Consider the following 19,812-nt stretch of genomic DNA (forward strand, 5'->3'; position numbering starts at 1 on the left):
ATTTAAGCTTACGCGTGCAACTAGTGCGAGCACATAGGTCTTTCTCCAGTGTCCCAGGAAATATCACGTATAATCGTCTAGATATTTTTCCGGAAATTCTCAAAACATTCTCTAAATATCACAACAAAATTTCTTCATGTCTCGAAAAACCCTTAAAATATCCTATATTGTTGTTTTAAAATAGACCGATTTTGAATCACTTAGGCCAACATTTTCAAATTTTCAAAATTTTCAAACCTTTCTTGCAGTGGTAAAAGGAGCAGAGGAAAACGAGGCGCTTCAATATTTCCAGCATCCGCCATTTTGGAAACCTGCTGCTTCATTGCTGTTAGTAATATGGAATACAAGTGGGAAATCGCTGAACTGGATTGTTTTTTTTTCCGACACAGAACTGAATATTGTTTCAAGAAAATAGCGAGGAAACACAGGACTCAGCCGAAAACCTATAAATATTTCTACATGTAAATATCCCCAAATTTTCTAAATATCTTGACGTTTTCTAAATATCCCAAAATATATTTGGATACTTGTGGAAAGGCCTAAGAGCAGATTTTCAAAATTCATTCACAGCAGTTCACAGCGAGAAATTGAAGTATTTTTTCAACCCTGAAAAACTCACCTTTTCTCTTTGGTTCAGAACAAAAAAAAATTCACTAAACAAGTTGCTGATTCATATCAATGGGGGCGCCGTGGAATTTCCAGAGAAATCTGAGCTCCAGACTGGAAGTAAGCGGAATCTGCACGTTTTGGTAGAACCCAGTCTACTGCATGTCTGTTCGAACCCACTCGTTTCACTACACGACTTTCTCTCCATCCTGGTTTTCATTGAAACAGTCCGCATGGCAAAATCCCAACCAAGAAAGAACGGGCTGGAGGCACTTAGCATTTATGCAATATCCTTACGCAAAGCTCTTTAAATTTTCCCCACAATTTTGTCGACAGATCCCAGAATTACACTGAGCACTGACGGCTGACAGGTCAGTTTACTTCTGACGCTTGAAACAAATAACCGTGCCCTCTGCGGATATCTCAAACGATCGATATGCAGTCGGGAAAAGACAATATCAAACAATAGGCCCTTTGTACGATCAGGTCACATGGTGCAAAATCACACATGCTGGGACGCAAGTTGCACAGTGGGACTTCCAAAACAAAGGCAGGTCAAGGTGGACTGGTACGAGTTGCTTTGTTTTGGAAGTCCTACTGTGCAACTTACGTCCCAGCATGTGTGATTTTGTACCATGTGACGGGATCGTGCAAAGGGCCTATTCAATATCAAGTGTCAACGAACGTCGTTAACGCACTGGAGCATGGAGCATTGCTTGACAACTCCAAACGCCGGCTGTGAAGTAGACCCGGGTAAGGAGATTGGTCAACTGACCTCTACTGAGGTAATCGTTACAGAGAAGTATGCGCAGTCTTAAGACGTTTAAAACGTTTCATAACCATTAACTGTTGTAACTACACTTTGCTTACTTCTACGACAGCAAGATAACCTCAAGAGACGAGAAACGAAGCAATCGTGGGCGGAATTAAACAGTGAAGGTCAGTGTTTCACATCCAGTGTCTCGAGAAATTCGTATTTTAACTGCTTTCTCATCTTGCATTTTCTTTTGAATAAGAAAAACTTCACGCAACACACAGCATGATACATTTACAGAAACTGTTTTACTTTTGAATAGAACAGGAGTAGGTAAACTCAGTCAACAGTGTTGATTGTAGTGGATTATGGTAATTCAAGACTAGTCGCATCACTACACAAGCTCACTCCTTCTCCTGTTTGGAACACTAATCACGCTTGCATTCACTTAGTTTCCACAATTGACAGTATTAACACTAATCTGTAAGTGATCAAACATTGAAGAACACCTCTTCAACATGCTAAAGGCGTGATAAGCGTAGATATCTAGCCTCGCTTGTCATATACCCATGAGCTATTAAAAGCCGGTCGGCGCCATAAGCCGTAAGTTTAATAACTAGCAACTCACGCTACCTTCAAGCGGGAGATGGAACGGGTGAAGAAATATCCTGTTTTTATTTGTAATGCATTTTTATCCCTCCTTCCCTTTTTTTTTCGGCCGTTTCTCCGTCCTTATCTTTCTAGTACTTTAGTTTTGTATAACCCTTTCACTCACTTTTAGCCATACTCCCTGGGGGAATTGGGCCGGGAATTAACACTACACTGCAGTCTAATTCCTTTCAGTGTTGCCACTTTACCAAGTAGCTTTGAGCTATTTATACAGTACCAGCATTCTTATGATTAATATATACTGGCTTTGCGGCTTTCCAAAACAAAACAACAGACACTTCTCCACATCTCAGTGGTTTTAGCTGTGGTTAAATATTGACGACAATGGGACATAATTCTCAAGCAGCATCTTGACCTCAGGGATGCCGAAGTGATCCAAAAATCGTTTCTCTTTGCTAATTAGAGAAGTTTTTGAGAAGCAATTGAAAATAAAAACCAGCGAAATCAGAAGCGAACAACATTTCGTTGTCCGCACGAAAGCAAGATCGTCAATGTTGACCCGGCATGTCAAGTGCAATGAAGCCAACATAAATATAGACCCAGCTTGAAAAATGCGGTGAAGTATTTGTAAATGTAGTTATAGGTATAAAGATATGTGAACACATAGCCAGAGATGTCCGTCACAAGCCGTCAGCTTCCGCACTCAGCCTAATCTCCGGGCGGGAGATGACAGACATTTCAGCTGCAGGTTAGGAAGCACAGTTTTATGTGAAAATTTTGCACGCTAGGTGTACAATTATATTCTTAACACTTCATCGCGCTTGGCATTGGCATTTTGTACTTGATATGAACTATTATTGAGGACGGCGAACCGTTTAAAAGATATCCCTATTGGAAGGAAAATCATCTAGAATCCATTCAAGATTCTGAAGATTGTAGAGGTAGTTTCGTGTTTGCATCTAAACACCGTTTTCAGTGCGAAGTACTACTGAGGTTACAATATTGAGAAAGATTCTTCAAGTTAGCGAAATGCTAGTTCCTGATAGAAAATGTGGCCCTCAGATGTCAATATTTTGTCAGCTGGACACAATATGACGACATACTAAAAAACCGTGACCGAATCTGTTAAACATTTCATTGTTAACTCCGTTAACTTAACTTCGTGTAGGGGTAGCTGGGGACTAATAGGAACTCCCTTGCAGGGTAGGCGAGGCAGGTGGCCGTTTGTAAATACTAAGAAATTTCCTCTCGCCCACTCCCTAGAGACTTCTTTGGTGTTTTGGTCCTTTGCATATTCTAGGGGGTAGGGGAAAGTTTTGTTTTTTGATCGCAACCTCGAAAATAAAGATGGCGTCGTGTGTCGTGGTTTTCTTCTAGACGGCAAAACTCTGTACTTAGAACCAAAACACACCTATCAAAGGTCTTCTTGAATAGATATAAACCAAATGCGCGCTACGGAACACTGTGGACAAGTTTAAATGGACTTTCTCCTCTAGGATATGGAAATATCGCTAGTTCAACCAAATGTATCGCTTATTAGAATTAGCATTCTCTTCTAGAGGAACTGTTTTGGTGTTGTTATTTATATAAATTCTTCAGCTGACTTTTGCGTTCTCAACTGATCGACAACAACAATTGTTAATTTGGATAGCACAAACATACTTTTTACAATAACTGTCTAATTTCTCACGTGCTGATTACCTCCTTTTTACCTCATGGTATGTACTTCATACCATGAGGTATAGTGATGGTTGGATTGGTCACTCCATTCCCGTTAGACAATTAATTTATGCATTAAATCCGCATTAAACATGAATTAAACACGTTCCCTCCTGTTCCCCATACTAGGTTTGATTTTGTCAACAAAGTCGTGTCATTGTTTTATGTTCATATATGTGGGGGGAGGGGGTGGGCCAAACGTGGCAGTACACGTTTACAAAATGGCATCTGTTGTGTCCAGTACCTCTTATATCGCCCACAAATTCTGTTGTTTATTAGAACTCAGATTGTCTCAGTTAGGCAGAACTGCACTTGATGTTGGAGGAGGTGGTGATTGCTTTTTTAGGGCTGTATCACATCAACTTTATGGAAATCCTAAGAGCCATTTCTATGTGCGCAGTGTTGGCATTCAGTATTTAGTGAATCACCCTGAACAATTTATAGAGAGTAAAACTGGGCATTCTTGGCAAGGTTATTTGGAAAGGATGTCATGTCAAGGAACATAGGCTGATGCTATCATAATTCAAGCTGTTGCCAATTGTCTTAATTTATCAATTCATATTGCTGAATCAAATCCAACTTTTTCTCCAGTTACTGTTGTTGAACCAGTGAATGTTACAAATGCCCTAAACATTTACATTGGATACCTAGATGAGTTTCATTATGTTTCCATAGTAGAAAACAGAACAATGGAGATAAGAGACAACAGCAAACAAACAAAGAAATGCAAATGAAAACAAACCAGTTGATAACAGTGAAAAACGTAAAACTTACAGAAGAAAATACATGAGATAATACATGAAAGAGGGAAGAGCTGATGATTACTTTAGAATAAACGAGAATCAAAAACGAGTACATGGCAGCAACATTAATAGCAAAACATCTAGGAACAAGAAACACTAGGCTGCTAAAAGAACAAAATTGAACCCAGAACATGTCAGAGAAATTGAGCAGCGCTACTTCAGAAAACGAAAAGCAGAGAACCCGCAGCACATAAGGCAAATAACCAAACAGTCGGTAGGAAAAAGAGAAAAGGCTGAGACTCTGGCAAGTGTATCGCAACTAACATGTAGCAGTCATGAGCTGCAGCCACAAGAAAACGAGTACGATGCAGTTTCTATGATAATTTTTTTTACAAAAACATTGCATGTGGCCCAGAATATGTATGCACTTGTTGTGACCAATTGTGGTTGAAGTGCTCTGTAGTGAAATATGATCCAAACAAATATAGGGTATGTTCACTAGACATTGTTGAGTCCTGTCTTACAATGACACTGAATGGATCTGCATGACTTGCAATAAAAAAAAAAGTCTAAAAAAAGTCTAAAAAAGCAATTGTCTAACTTGCAATAAAAAAGGTCTAAAACAAGGCAGGTTACCCAGCTGTACTAAAGCCAATTAGATGGGTTTTCCTTATAACCCTAATGAATTGAATATCACATCACTAGAAGAGCGACTAATATCAACTCATATACCTTTTATGCAAATCCGTGAACTACCTAGGGGTGGACAATTGTCTATTCATGGAAACATTGTCAATGTGCCAAGTGATGTAAATTCAACTGTTCATTGTCTCCCAAGGCCAAGAAGCGAATCACAGACCATTCCAATAAAACTTAAAAGGCGACTTGGTTACAAGCATCACTATCAGTTTCAGAATGTCAGACCTAAGAAAGTATTAGACACGGCCAAATATCTTGTAGACACTAGTGAATTATTTAAAACTGAGGCATAAAAGAGCAAAATGCATAGGTAAATGGCATAACTTCGCAACCCATGAAGAGTGGGGTGAGTTTGTTCAAAACCCTAACACATCCAGTGCTGATGTGCAAATTAATGAAATTATCACAAATTGTCAAAACAATATTTACACTGCTGATGTTCATAATCCAGACAGAGAAAAAGACACTAAAGGATTAGATTATGTTTCCTGTCAAAATGTTATATATATTAGATGAAGACCTTATTTCTATAAACATGCTCAACTAATAGCTGCTTATTAACATGATGCACTTTTCAACTAAACACCTTACAAATGGAACACTTCTTCGTTCCAAAAGAGGCAAAGGACAGCACTTCAGAGAATTATTACCACATACATGAGGTAGCTCGAAGGAGCCTTTGATTATCATCAATAAGAGCACAGACGGATAAAATTTTAATTTACGCAAGCTTTCAAGTTCAACTTTCAGCTGTCAAACTGTCAGCTTTTTAACTAAGGAGATGTTATGGACTTTTTGAAGTAGCCAATCAAAAAGCGAAAAAAAACTATCGACAATGTCGCGTCATTTTGAATAAAATTCACTTATCTTTGTTTACGGCAAGTTTACGGCGTCTCTTCCCCTCATTTATACACGGCATTTGACCATTTTGGGGTCTTGTTATTTTAAAAAACAAATTGACGTCGGTTTTTTATGCGTCTGCCCTTTTATTGATGATAAATTTCGTCATGACATTGCCAAAGTGGCTGTGGAACCACGAACCACAGGCTCGTGTTTTCTACATTTCTCTCGTGTTCTCAAATGTCCGTCGTGTTTTATCACAGTGTAATACACGGTTTAGGCTTCTTTATTTGTTAAGGAGAGCGCTTATATCCAAGGCATTATTTTTCATGACTAAACATGTTCTTTATGTCGTTCACCTATTTATAATCAACTGAAGCTTTCTGACTTCGCACTTTCCGTTCGGAACGGCTCGTTACCGTTTTGCAAGTACTTAAACGTTTTGTAACACTCGCGTTCGTACAAACTGATCCCGGAGTTAAAGGAGGCACGTCACTGCTTTGGCAGCTTGAAATTTTCATCCTAAATTTTTTAAGTTTGTCATATGTAATCCGTGCTAATCTTTCTTGATATTTCTTTTGTGTTTTTCCACTTTAGTAGCCTTAGGTCTCCTACAATTCAAAGGTGGTTCTGTACGCCGCCAAAATGAAACTTGAAATACCTTGACTGAACTCCTCAGTTTAATACGCGGAAATTGAGATTCACTTTTGCATGCTTCTCAGAAAAGAAATGTCGCTAAGATTTGGTCAGTAAAAGTACCTTACGCTGGTTTCCCTACATTACAACTTTTTTGTCTGTGGCTATCAGAGTTTGTATCAACCAATGGACGAATTCCATAAACCTCAATACCAAGGGAAATCAGTTTTCAACGCCCGATTACATTGTCAGTTAAGTTTAGTAGTTTTCTGACTTTTCTTTTCCACAAATTATTCTCATGCAATCAGCGAAAAGACTACGAAGCTGAAGGTGACACAGTGCGAGACTAAACAAAAAGTCCTCAACACAACAAAGTTTGAGTAACAGCCAAATTGATGATCTTAAAGTTCATTGAGATCACAGCAGGGCGCCGTTAACGTTGAAATTATTTTCATTTCTAGGAACCTATTATGGAAGCACCGAATCAAAAAGCATTAGTCTATTTATCTTTCACGTTTAGACTAACTTAAAGACACATGGAAAAAGGCTGGAAACTAAGGCCCCGACCACACTAATCCGTTTCCTGTGAAAACGCACACTTTTTGATGGGTTTTCGCCTATCACACTAAAACAACCGAAAACGCTGATGACAACGGAGGCTTTTAGAAACGGTTTCAAAAGTGGAACCTTTTGAAAACGCATCGTTTTTAGTATGGATAGGCGAAAACGGAGGCTTTAGAAAACTTGCCGAGAAAAGCGTCATATACTGTCGTTTCAATTAGCGTTTTCGGGGGCTTTAGACGAAAAACGTATCAAAATTTATACGTTTTCGAATGAAAACGATTTAGTGTGGACAGGTGAAAACAAAACGTAAACGCTACAGTGGTTGACAATATTTTACCTCGTGTTCGTCAAGACGAAAACAAATACTCTTAGGAACGCATTAGTGTGACGGGGTCCTTATAAGGCAAAATAGTTCATCCTCACCATGGCCTTGACCTTTATCGATCTTGATCACACAAACCGCCAAAATCTCACGTTTTGTGGAGCATTGTTAACTCACGGTATTGCCTCTAATCTCACAGTCAAACAGGATACCTTGAAATGACCAAACCTCTGCAAAATTTTCTGACGGAGGGAATTGGTAATTAGGAGCACTGGAGCCAGTGAAATAAGAAATGTAACCGAAATCTTTCATATTGAAGTTGCAGTTGTTTGTTTACTGAAATGTAGAAGTCACTCTTAAATTATTGATGTGTGTTCAATTTGCGAATTAAAGTTAATATCTTCATTAGCTTTTTCAGTCTACTGAAGGGCTCAAGTATAACTTAAACAGTATCCAGTGCCAGTTGATTTGTTTCTTGTTTAATACTTATCTTTTACATTCAAGATATAAAGTAATATTGTAATTCCTTTCTCCTCTGCACAGTTTTGAGAGTGATAACTTAAGATGGTTGAAGCCCTGAATAAACGGGAGACATGGAGTTCGAAGTTCGACTTTATTCTGGCTTTGATGGGGTTTTCTATCGGCCTTGGAAATGTTTGGCGGTTTCCTTACCTGTGTTTTAAAAATGGTGGAGGTAAGGTTTTCTATTATATTCTCAGTTTCATTTTGCTTTTACTTAAACTAATGCAATCGTGCAGGAACTAATTCGCTTTGTCGCAGTAGCGGAACGTTCATCGAGTGCAAACTCTTTTGAGTGCAGTTTTCTAATAAATATTTCATCATTATTTCAGGTGATTATGGAGTTTAAAATTGATCATTACTATATCACGTGCTTTGAAATTTTAAGGTTGCTTTCTCATCCCTTACCTAATTTGCCTGGTCGTGGCCGGTGTTCCGGTTTTGACCATGGAAATCGGTTTGGGACAGTACACAAGTGAAGGCGGAATCACTGCATGGAAGATCTGTCCTCTTTTTCAAGGTACGAATTTGTAAAGAATATTATATAATCTATATATCCGCCGTATTTTCTAAATCTACGGTCAGGGTCCAAGTAGAAACTAAGCCTGGGTACATATACTCTGCAAAGGAACACAAATTTAAGATTTATCTGCAAACAACTTGGTATAGCATTTCATTGTTATCGGAAGCTGATGCTTCTATGACAACCATACTTTTTTTTCCTCACCAGGTATTGGCTACGCAGGCGTGTTGGTCATGCAGTACATCAATATTTACTACACCGTGATTTTGGGCTGGGCCCTGTTTTACATGTTTGCGTCCTTTCAGTCAAGGCTTCCTTGGTCACATTGTGGAAATGAATGGAACACTCCAAACTGTGTGGATTACAGTGAAAAGAGCACTCAGTCCGAAATGCACACGAACCACCCGATAGCAAATACCACTATGCTTGTAAACACAACACTGGAAAATGCAAATAAGGTGTCTGCAAGCCAGGAATATTGGGAGTAAGTAATAGTTTATTTGATAACAATGTTATGAAATAATTGCCTGTTATTTCTTTAATACCTAAAACGTACCTGGTCTCCTACAGCTGTCATTTGCTGCTTATAACATCCTGTTTCTCGACTTGCGTATAGCACTGTACTCCTCTCTGAACTTAAAGACAAAACTAAGGCACTGCGTGTTTTCCGGCGCTCTGTTTTAAAACGTTATTGCTGCCCGAAAAAGCAATGTCATTGAAACTCATTTTCGTCCAGTTAAGAAAATGGGCGTGGAAAAGATCATAAGGTTATTCATTAATATCTCAGCAAATATTTACAGGAGAATAATCTACTATATCTCATTTAAAAGAGCATAAAAAATACTCTCTAGAAAAAAAAAAGCTTTCCTTCATGGAAGCTAGTAGTAATTTTTAAACAATTTAAATAAATTAAACTTCACAAAAAAAAAGGAAAAAATGTAAAAAAAATATTTAAAAAATGTATTTCCACTCCACTGGTCAAATTTGATGTTGAAATAAATAATTTTCCTGATTTATCAGCAAACATATCCTGAAAACAGAGCGAAAAACCATCGAAACCGAAATTTTTTAGAATATATTTTTTTTATCTGATTAAAAATCTCGCATTTCCGTCACCATGGCAACAGCCAGTTGAATATTAACTCAAATCGAGTTACGCGTCTTTTCGAAAAGTGTGTTTACTCAACAAAACGAAGCTTTTTTCCAAAGTTCCTGAGCTCTACGATCCCAAAAACGATTCAAGACACATAATTCAAGAATTATTTGAGATTGCAAACGGAAAAACGGCGGTCCGAAGGGAATTTAGTCGCATTTGAACAACATGCGTGGATTTGAGTAGCACATGGCGAAGGTCATGCAAGCTCACTTACCTAAAATTTTCGCTTCTAATTTCTTGCTAACCGTAAAATTACATTCATATTTACTTCAAATACCTTTAGGAATGTTGTCCGCTTCCGAAAACATCTTCAGGACGTTGAAATCATGGACATCGCTCGCTCAACAAAACGCCGCCATTTTGACTTAAAATTGGGTGATTTCGCAATGTCGTCATGTAAGCCACATTGAAGCATTCCACGTGAAACTAGCCATGTGCTTAGGTAATTATCTCTAGTTTTATGTCTCCAAATTTCAGGGGAAACGATAATAATCCGATTTTTTTATAATTTTTTTAGTCATCAATCCTGAAGCATTGAAATTTATAGAGCCGGACGGGAGAGAGCTAAACAAAGAAACGACCACCTCAAATATCTGAAGAAAACCTTTTACTCGCCATTTATTGGTACCATAGCTGTCTGGTGCGTTAACAAATTGACGGTTGCATCTTTCCTTTCTCGCAATAGCTACAGAGTTTTACGACTTTCTGGCGGCTTGAGTGAACCAGGTCAAGTGAACTGGGACCTAGCATTGTGTCTGTTGTTGGCTTGGATCATTTGTTACTTATGTGTGTGTAAAGGAGTCAAATCCAGCGGAAAGGTGACAGTTCATTGTGTTTAAAATAGCTTCAAACACTGTTAACGTAAATTAACAAATGACGTATCGAATGTCTAGGCAAAGTGAAATGAAAATAAAAAAATGTAAAGGCAAAGCAACGCAGCTTCGGTTTATTCAGTCATCATGTTAAAATCGTTTTACCAGCTTGTCACAAGAGAACCTGTCTCACGATAAAAAATCAGTCATTCTGGGAGGAAATAAATGCCACAGCCTCTGAAATCAACGTAACAAAGCTGCTTCAAACAGTTAAACCTGACTCTTCTTGGTTTAGGATGTCGCAAATTTTGTACCATGTTACAAGTTCATGCAAAGGGTCAATTGGGGTGTGACAGATCATGTGGGTTCGCTTGTATGAAATAGATATGTTGATTGTAAAATAAAGAAAATAGATCACCTTATTTAAGTCTCCGTTTTTAGCGTTACTTTATTAATTTTACAAGCAAACAAATATTGCAAACAAATTGAACAGAAAATTGTTAAAATGATCGCAACTGGTGGGAGATTGACTAGTTGGCTATTTACCAATCGTGGGGGAGTTAAATCTGGGACCACCAAACACAAATCCATCTATCGACAGGGAGGAGGATTTGAATTCGAGACCTTTTGATCATGTGACTCTATGTTTGCTACTTTGATAAGAGCATTTTCGTGATTTTAATTATTTGGTCTTCGTGTTACACTTAAGACGCCTCCTTTTCAGGTTGTGTATTTCACTGCTACAGCTCCTTATCTGCTATTGACCGCCATTCTGATTCGTGGAGTGACATTGCCGGGAGCCATTGATGGAATCAAGTTTTATCTTACTCCTGATCTGTCAAGACTTTCAGATGGCCAGGTATTAATATCTTTTCGATTTTTTTGTTCAAGTACGTTCTGACCAACTGTCTCTGTGTATTCTTACTACGTGCGCAATTCATGTTGTAATGTCGCACCATGACATCCATCGACCGCGCACGCTAAATAATAATTAAAGGGAACAATAACAGTGCTAATGGCCGCTGATGTAGCTCTGCATGGCTTTAACTCTCTTGAAATGAAAGACTTTAATGTCACCTAACGCTTCTTCTGTAAGAAGCACTGCGTTGCTATCCAACTAACGTGTGCGAAAAAAAAGTTGTTTTCACCGCATTTCTAGTAGATCTTTCCCTAATTTATCCAGTACAGCACTATTGTCAGGGCCTCTACTCGCCAGTTAGGTACGTTTCTACCAGGTCTTAACGCTTAACCTAGGACCCATGTGACACTAGTCCCATTGTACTTAATCATTTCGGACGGTCCCATACTCCAATTTCATCAATCTCTCAGAAACAGGAATGCTAAGGAATGGACTTTGAAAGGTTAACCGCTTTTGCTGAGGTCTTAAAGCTCCGGATATAGCTGTTGTTGATGAAGCTCAACAACGTCAAAAGATCTTTTTTCGTTTAGGTCTGGATCGACGCCGCGACTCAAGTGTTTTTCTCATACTCCCTTGGTATGGGGACCATGACAGCGCTTGGAAGCTACAACAAATTCAAGAACAACTTTTACAGGTTAGGCAACAATAATAAGTGCTGTAACAGTGTAGGTCTTTGCTCGTGTATTCGAGTAATCAGCGACACATGACGATTGCCGATAGCCGCCTTAGTCACTTGACATCTCGAAGATGTTCGGAGATTTTCTGTATGTGAAAACCCAAGGAATCCCGAAATTATTGAAGACTGAAAAAGGAGCACTTGTATGTGTAGTTCCCTATTCCAAATTACACTCCAGAAGAGATGGGAGACTGCCATCCGAGACAAAAACGGCCAACGAAGGGCCAGGAGAAAAGCCAGATCCATCCTGATCATCACCTAAATCCACGACAGGCATCTTTCTTCACTCACCAGGGCTACAGTAGAGATCGCAATTAATCCAGGATTCACTTTTACAACCACACAAGACGATGCTCATCAACAACTGTCATGGAGTCACTTCATAGTCCATCGACTGACTGATGCCAACAACTCCAAGTAGTGTGACTGACTATAGTAAATCATTTTTGCAACGGCTCCGAAAGTGCCAGCTACTTCGTGACTCTCTAAAAGACACTTTTGATAAGTACAATTTCGTAATCACTTGAGTTTGCTGTGAATGCATGTTTTAAAATCTATTGTTATTACGGTTTGACCCTTTTTTCCATTTCTTTAGGGATTCCATAATATTTACATGCTGCAATAGTGGAACAAGTTTCTATGGCGGATTTCTGATCTTCTCAGTGCTGGGATTTATGGCAAAAAATCAAGGAGTGAAAGTGAAGGATGTCGCTAAGTCAGGTTATAAGAATACTTGTCATTTACTAACCGTTACCGGCCTGCGACGCATACTATAGGGCGCTTGCGATTACATCAGGAAATGCTCTGAGTGTTCTTAAAACGTTTATCACACTGTTGTGGTCAAAAACCTATTTTTTGTCTTTGTTTGTTTTATTTTTTCCGTTTATAAACGTATTTACAAAATATCAACGTGTAAGTCATGGAAGCCCAGGGAGGTCAATAAGGCTGTCAGTCGTACGCAACAGAAAATCCGGCAATCGGGAATCCCAAAAGTGTTAGTTGAATTCCTGTACGAAGCTGTATTGGTATGCTTCACTGGACAAGGTTACATGGTTATCTGGAGCATTTTGGTCTCCCTATTCTGGCATAGTCTGCAATAAAGGAGACCAATGATATAATATTTTTGAAATACTAAAAGTAAGGTGTAGGCTTGAGTCTACAATTCAGATCGGGTTTACAGTTGGAAATAAATTCAGCTGCAGGTCTAGATCTCGCCGATGACTTAGCTCTTTCCTTAAGGGGGGAAAGGGGCAGGGGGCAACCCATGACGAACCTTTTCACGGAAAGGGTGTCAGTTTACGGTAGGGCCTCATCGCTGCTGGAACCTTATAGTCTGGTACGTGGTCATAAAACAGTTTGGACAGGGTCGGACGCGTAACGACAGAGGACTCCGTACTCAGACTCAGAAGAATTTTAATATATTCTCAAATCTTTGCTACTCAGGAAAGCGGTTTATTTTTATCCTTACTCAAGGTGTTTCTTGTTTTTCTGTCGATTGATAATTCTCTTACAGGTCCAGGACTTGCCTTCATCGTTTATCCAGAGGCGGTTGCTCAGATGCCTTTAGCTCCGTTATGGTCTGCTTTGTTTTTCTTCATGTTAATCTTGCTCGGTCTTGACAGTGAGGTAAATTAACAGAGCTAAATAATGGAATAAATCGTTTCTCGATTTAACTTGCCGGAGTTAAAAATGATGAAGAAAATAGTTACAACTACATTTCAAGATTCCTAAAAGAAAGTGAAGAGAAATAGTCAACATGTATGTGTTTTAAGATGTAAATGTATGCTTGGGGACATAGCCTTTTTGTGGAATATAACTCAGCAAATTCCACGGGCTGAACGAGAGACTGCTCTGAATGCACGAGGCAGGAAAGACTATTTTGAGCTTGGTGGGATTCGCACACGCGATCAGTAGATTAAAGGTGTAGTGGAATGTCAGTAATTAGTTAAATTTTCGGGGCGTTTTAAGCCATTGGTGAAAATGTTACTCAGTCCCTTTCTCAGCAATCAATAAATTTCGAAGATCTTAGCTCTCTTTAAAAGAACTGTCTTTCAGTTTAATCTCCGCTGACAGTTGAAATTTTGACTAAATGCCAAGAGAGACATGATACATGGCAAATAAACTGTAATATGCTGGTACTGTTTCTTTTATTCCATGGTAATGATTTTTGTCTTTTTTGCATCAAGTTTGTAGGTATCGAGGGCGTTGTTACAGGCGTCGTTGATTTGTTTCCGCAACATCTGAGGCGTGGCCATCGCAAGGAAATGTTTACCGCCTTTATCTGTTGCGTCTGGTTTCTACTCGGTTTGTCCATGGTTACTGAGGTAAAGATGCGGTCCATGCTTTGCATGTACAATGGATCGGACTTGATTTCAGTTTATCCTCTATCTCAACATCTTTATTACTGACACTGGCACATCTGAGCAATTGACCAGCTTCCTATGTAGGTCGGTAATAGGAGCCCTGATGTATCAGCCTGCCTATCACTTCCATAGCTCTCGACACACAAACAGGCATACAGAGAGACAGAAGAAAATAGAAAAAGAAGCAATTTAGTAAACTAAAAACAAACAACAAATAGTTAAGCAAACTATTAAAGAGAGCAGCAACAAGACAAGCAACCAAACTTGCATAATATTAATATCAAAGTTCTGGGGATTATTAAGTGAAAACCGTGCTTAACAAGCATTGTAAAATCCACTGCTTATAATCTTTATAGGGTGGTATGTACGTGTTCCAATTGTTTGACGCATACTCTGGCAGCGGATCAGTTCTGTTGTTGGTGGTCATCTGCGAATGTGTTGCCATAGGATGGTTTTATGGTGAGAAAAATAGCTTATTAGTCTTTAGGCGAATCTTTGCTGACTTCATTGTTTACATTTTTCTTCGTTAACATACGACTTTGCGCATAGAAGGCATCATGCTAGACACGATTATACTAAAAAACTTAAAGAGCTTGTAAAACTTAGTAAGTGGTGAAATTTTTGGCTCTTTGGGTGTAATATTCGAGGAGAAATTGGCTTTCAAAAACATCAAAATTTCTGTGTGGCAAAAGCGCTAATGAGCTCATACGTGCTTTATAAAATTATGAGCTTTTAAACCCTCGTCGCACAAAATGTATTCAATACATCGCGCTCAAATTCCTTGGGACAGTTAATCGTGCTGTGCCGTTTCAATATTCAGTACTAATCTCTTTGTAGCTCTATCAGAAACTGTATCGCTTACGGTAATGAGGCAAATATTATAAACAAAGATTCTCCTATAACGGTCGTCAACTACAGAAAGACTACGCCTTTGAGAATCTTAAATTTCAACAGTAAAACCTCAATCCCTGTGTCCCAATCTCAATCATTAGTTATTTAATAACGCATGATTCATATCTGGTTCCTAACCAAATTTCCAAACTCATACCCAAATTCCCAATTTCCTCAGCGTGCTGAGTTCCCGGAAAGGAGGGGTGGAGTGTTGTACATTATGGTAACATTTCCATGTTACATATCAATAGCGTGCTACACATTTTGGTGGGTGTGCACCACCCGGCTCTCGATACTTTTTACTTAGCTTATTTTAGGCCAAAGTACGCCATTTTCCATACAAATTTTCAGACCTAACCAGACCTATCTTAGGTAGCTTCGTCATGTGGCTTGCTTTATCACAAATATTCCACTAATTTCTTACGACTATTAACAGGACGTCATCGTTTCTATGACAACTTTGAAAGCATGCTGGGATTTCGAATCAATCCATGGATTGGCTGGTGCTGGTGTTTTCTTGCGCCCATTTTTTGTTCGGTGAGTTTTTTGATTCAGTAAATCGATGCAAGTATAATATCGTTGATCGTAGAATATCTCGCACTGCTTTTCAGATGTTACAAACTTTAGGTATAGAAAATCAAATCAGGGGACATGGTAAGCCGTATGCCCCTAAAATATGCTTTCTTCGAGATGTAACTTAGTAACCATGATTAGCTCCATGATTAAAAACAGTCAGATTGGTATCAGGTCTGTCACATGTCATACTACCTGTTAAAACGGTAAATTGTTTTTGCAACTGAAGCATGGATGGAACTCGCTTTCGTCAAAGAACAAACCTGACTTGTTAGTGGCGGGTGGTGTGTTTCGCCGTGGTATACCCATTTCTGAGCACACATATTGCGGCCAATCACCGCCTGGAAAATGTAAAACTTATTTAAAAATACGCGTCATATAGCCCTCCTTCTGTGTAACCTCAACAACCTATTGTCCAAGAGAGTGTTCTCTGCTTGCTTGTTCAAAGGAATCAGTAGAATTCGAATTTGCTAAAACAGTTGTCACCTCCTCTCAATTCATAAATGATGATTTCTTTACAGAACTGCAGCAGCTCTTGTCAGCTTGCAATTATTTTGCTTGTTGGCACGAGTTACTTTTTTTCGGTCTAGGGGCCGATTGCTTCTGTTGTCTCAAAGGGTATCAAGTCATTAATGTGAGACCTTACGAGAGCTGCTACTCGACCCAAGTTTTGTGGTTGCCTCAATGATTTTTATATTCAACGTTGCAGTTTATTTTCGTCTTTAACCTTGTGACGTATTCACCACTCAAATTCGGCGACTACGTGTACCCAGGCTGGGGGCAGGCGATTGGTTGGCTCCTGACGGTATCCTCGTTAATTCTTATTCCCGCGGTGATGATATACAAGCTGTTCAAGACTACTGGAACTATCAAAGAGGTAAACATTTGCAGTAATTTACACGAGTAGTTGGCTTAATTTCCGCATAGTTAATAGAGGGAAATGGTTAGGAAGGTAAACATAAAAGAAATTAACAAACAGGCTACAATTTGTGTTAGAAAGTCCATGACACTGCACATCTTTTGTTTTATGCTCATAGACTATGTTTGAATAATCGCGATACTTCGATTGGTTAGTTGTATGAGCACACATAATTGTTTTTGGTATTTTGCCAGGTTTTGTGCAAGGTCAACGTCCAGACTCTGCAAGTAGTGCTTGGCCAGTTGACAATCAGTCGATTAACATTGTTACTTCCAGTTTGCATAGGGAAACGTTTCGTCTTTGTTGTCAGTACTTTTATTTTTGGTTTAACAGAAAAGAAAAGAACAAACAAATAAAATTGGATAAGAAAAGTTCTTCCCAATATATCAATCAGCTTTGGGTAGCATTCCTAGCACGTTTTCATGTAGTTATCTGTGTTGAATTTCGTGACTAATGTGTAATCATAAATAAATCAATTTAGCTTGTGAGATGCAGAAAAAGGGGAGATGAGGGAATGTTCCATGGATCCGTAAAGGAAGGGTACTTAAAGTGGAGGAAGCGGAGTGAGGAGAAAGTGGCGGATGAAAATGAGGAGGAGGAGGAGGAGGAAGTAGAGGAGGAAGGAAGAGCAGGAGGAGGAGAGAGAGGAGGAGGGTCACACTAAGAGGCGGTTAATAGATACTGCTACTGATAAGGAAACGCAGCCATGTTCAAAAAAGAATCATTTGATGTATTTATTGGTTTTTCTGTTTGGTTTGACAGCGCTTGGACAAGTTACTTGTACCTGACATGGAGGAGAAAGACAGAGATATAAATGGGCTGGGCAGTGATCCAAAGAAGGCAGGAACAAATGAAAAAGCTGAATTAATTACAAGCTCGGTGTAAATCGAGCCGAATAAGAATTCATGTGTTATTAATCTAATTTATGGGAATTTTACGTAAATTTTCATACATTATTTTCTAGTTTGATAGTTGTTTGTAGTTGCCACACACAAAAAAGGGTAGAGAATTATCGGAAATTGTTGTATGTAAGCTCTGTTAACCCTGGGTGGTCAGGGTACTGTTGGTATGGTGAATTTAAACCCTTCTGAACACTTATATTATTTCAAAATTCTGAGAGGTAGATTTACTTTGCGATGCTGACTGATTTTGATTCTTCAACTGTTTTGTGATGGCAGGCATATTTTGACATGCCAATGAAACTAAATTATCAGGTATTTTTTTGACGGAATTCTTTAGTGCTAGTCCAGTTTTCCTGAGTGGCATTGGCGCATTGGTACTCTTTTACATTCCGTTTTCATTTTGGATAACTTCCCACACCTTGCATCACATTCTGATTTCCCGATGAAGTCGTGAAATCCAAGATGGCTGATCTAACATGGCGAATGCCATGACATAACGTCATATCACGTAATGTCATAACCAACAAAAGAGTGTCTCATCTTGTACAGAAATTTCAAGGCTATCTACTAAAAGCAAAATAATTTCAATCCTTTTCAATAGAACGAGATCCATGAAGGTTTTTAATGAGCCCCCACCCCTGTACCACTGTCGGAGTATAAATTTGCTCGTAAGTCTCATGGTTAATCATTGCTTGGTGCTCAAGATCAGAATAATTCTCGCAATAGGCCACATTCGTATTCTCGGTATTGGACTGGAACTAGCTTACAATGGAGGCTCATGCGGGGATATGTCATTACAAAGAGATTTATGTCGTTTACGTTTGAAAAGACTCCCCGCATTAGCCTCAGTTGCAAGCTAGTTCCAGTCCTATACTGAAAATACGAAAATGGTCCATTAGAAGTTTAGGATAGATTTGCGACATTGACAATGTCTTTAATTAAAAGGAAAACTCGATATAGATTGTTATCCAAGGTAAATATACCATTGTGAAATGGTAAAGGCAGGACCTTGAAATGAAGGACTGCCCTAGTTTAGAGTTCAATCTAATACATTTGGTCAGTATATCGTAAAATCTCTTTCTATTCACATGAATAAAGTCTCAATTGACACACCTTGTTTTCCTTTTAGACACTTGGTTATGCCATACTCATCATCTTATCATACTTATTACAATTCGATAACAAGAAAATGGGAGTCACCGAGCTGGCTGTTGAGTTATAAGCTCTTTAAGCTAAAGTACGGGTGTCTCTAGCAGGTTGTATCGTTGTTATGATAGCCTGTCATACAAAAAGGATCCACCAAAGCTCTTTCCATCACTTGAAATGATGGAAAGAACTGGAAACTATCCGAAAAGCCCAGAAGCTTCCTTCCAACGAAATATTTGCTACAGGAGATGAGACATGTCCCGTTGCAATCATCAAAGAGTTTCTGTCGTGTCGTCCTGCCGAAATATGTACTTCCGGTCCACTTTATCTGCCTCTATGCCAAATCAATAAGCCATTTCCACTAGTGAAAAGTCACCTTCAACATAGCAGTTGACTAACAAAAAAAGGCTGCAATACGATCTGTAGGTAAAAATGGATTGTAACATTGATATAAGATGTTATGTACAAATTTTCAACGGTTTTAAGCGTTATTCGATTTGAAACCTTATTGGCAGTTGTCTGTTTGCCTAAGTTGTTGCTCGTTAGGTAATAACTTTATGTAATCACTTTAATCACTTCGGTTTGAGCTTATTCTCTTATTTTTTCCCGTAGATGACCTCTGCTCAGCGTAAGCGACCACTTTGTCTTGCATCAAGGGTGGTTGCCTACGAGAGAGTTGACTGTACCCATTATAGAGCACAAATGACAATGTTCTTACCTTCATACAAATATATTTGAGATTTTCTCTGATTTATATTTTTCAGGACATATCTCCATGTATTACCGCAAGCATGGAAAGTCCCCATAATTTTCCAAGCCATTTTCAAAAAGATAAAGTAAGCTTAGCAAAAACGATCGTCAACAGATAATTTTTGTTCGGCTTTTTAACACCCTAAATAGCTCTTGCATCAGTAATCATGA

At 38.8% G+C, this 19,812-nt stretch overlaps 1 protein-coding gene and 1 long non-coding RNA gene across 2 annotated transcripts; both read left to right on the plus strand.

Annotated features, from left to right (window-relative positions):
* The first annotated feature begins 1,310 nt into the window (after positions 1-1,310).
* On the plus strand, positions 1,311-3,447 carry LOC145488735 (uncharacterized). The gene is made up of 2 exons (XR_014049528.1): positions 1,311-1,391; positions 1,488-3,447. It is a non-coding gene; the product is annotated as an uncharacterized LOC145488735 (long non-coding RNA).
* On the plus strand, positions 1,492-19,371 carry LOC145488737 (sodium- and chloride-dependent GABA transporter 3-like). The gene is made up of 14 exons (XM_081467661.1): positions 1,492-1,545; positions 8,036-8,186; positions 8,400-8,531; positions 8,742-9,018; positions 10,376-10,508; positions 11,227-11,361; positions 11,952-12,055; positions 12,693-12,817; positions 13,611-13,723; positions 14,284-14,421; positions 14,817-14,919; positions 15,788-15,888; positions 16,634-16,801; positions 17,606-19,371. The coding sequence occupies exons 2-14, from the start codon at positions 8,057-8,059 to the stop codon at positions 17,726-17,728; spliced, it is 1,782 nt and encodes a 593-aa protein (XP_081323787.1). The 5' UTR covers positions 1,492-1,545; positions 8,036-8,056; the 3' UTR covers positions 17,729-19,371.
* The last annotated feature ends 441 nt before the right edge of the window (positions 19,372-19,812 follow it).

This window comes from Orbicella franksi, chromosome 5 (assembly GCF_964199315.1).
Source record: "Orbicella franksi chromosome 5, jaOrbFran1.1, whole genome shotgun sequence".
Lineage (NCBI taxonomy): Eukaryota > Metazoa > Cnidaria > Anthozoa > Scleractinia > Merulinidae > Orbicella > Orbicella franksi.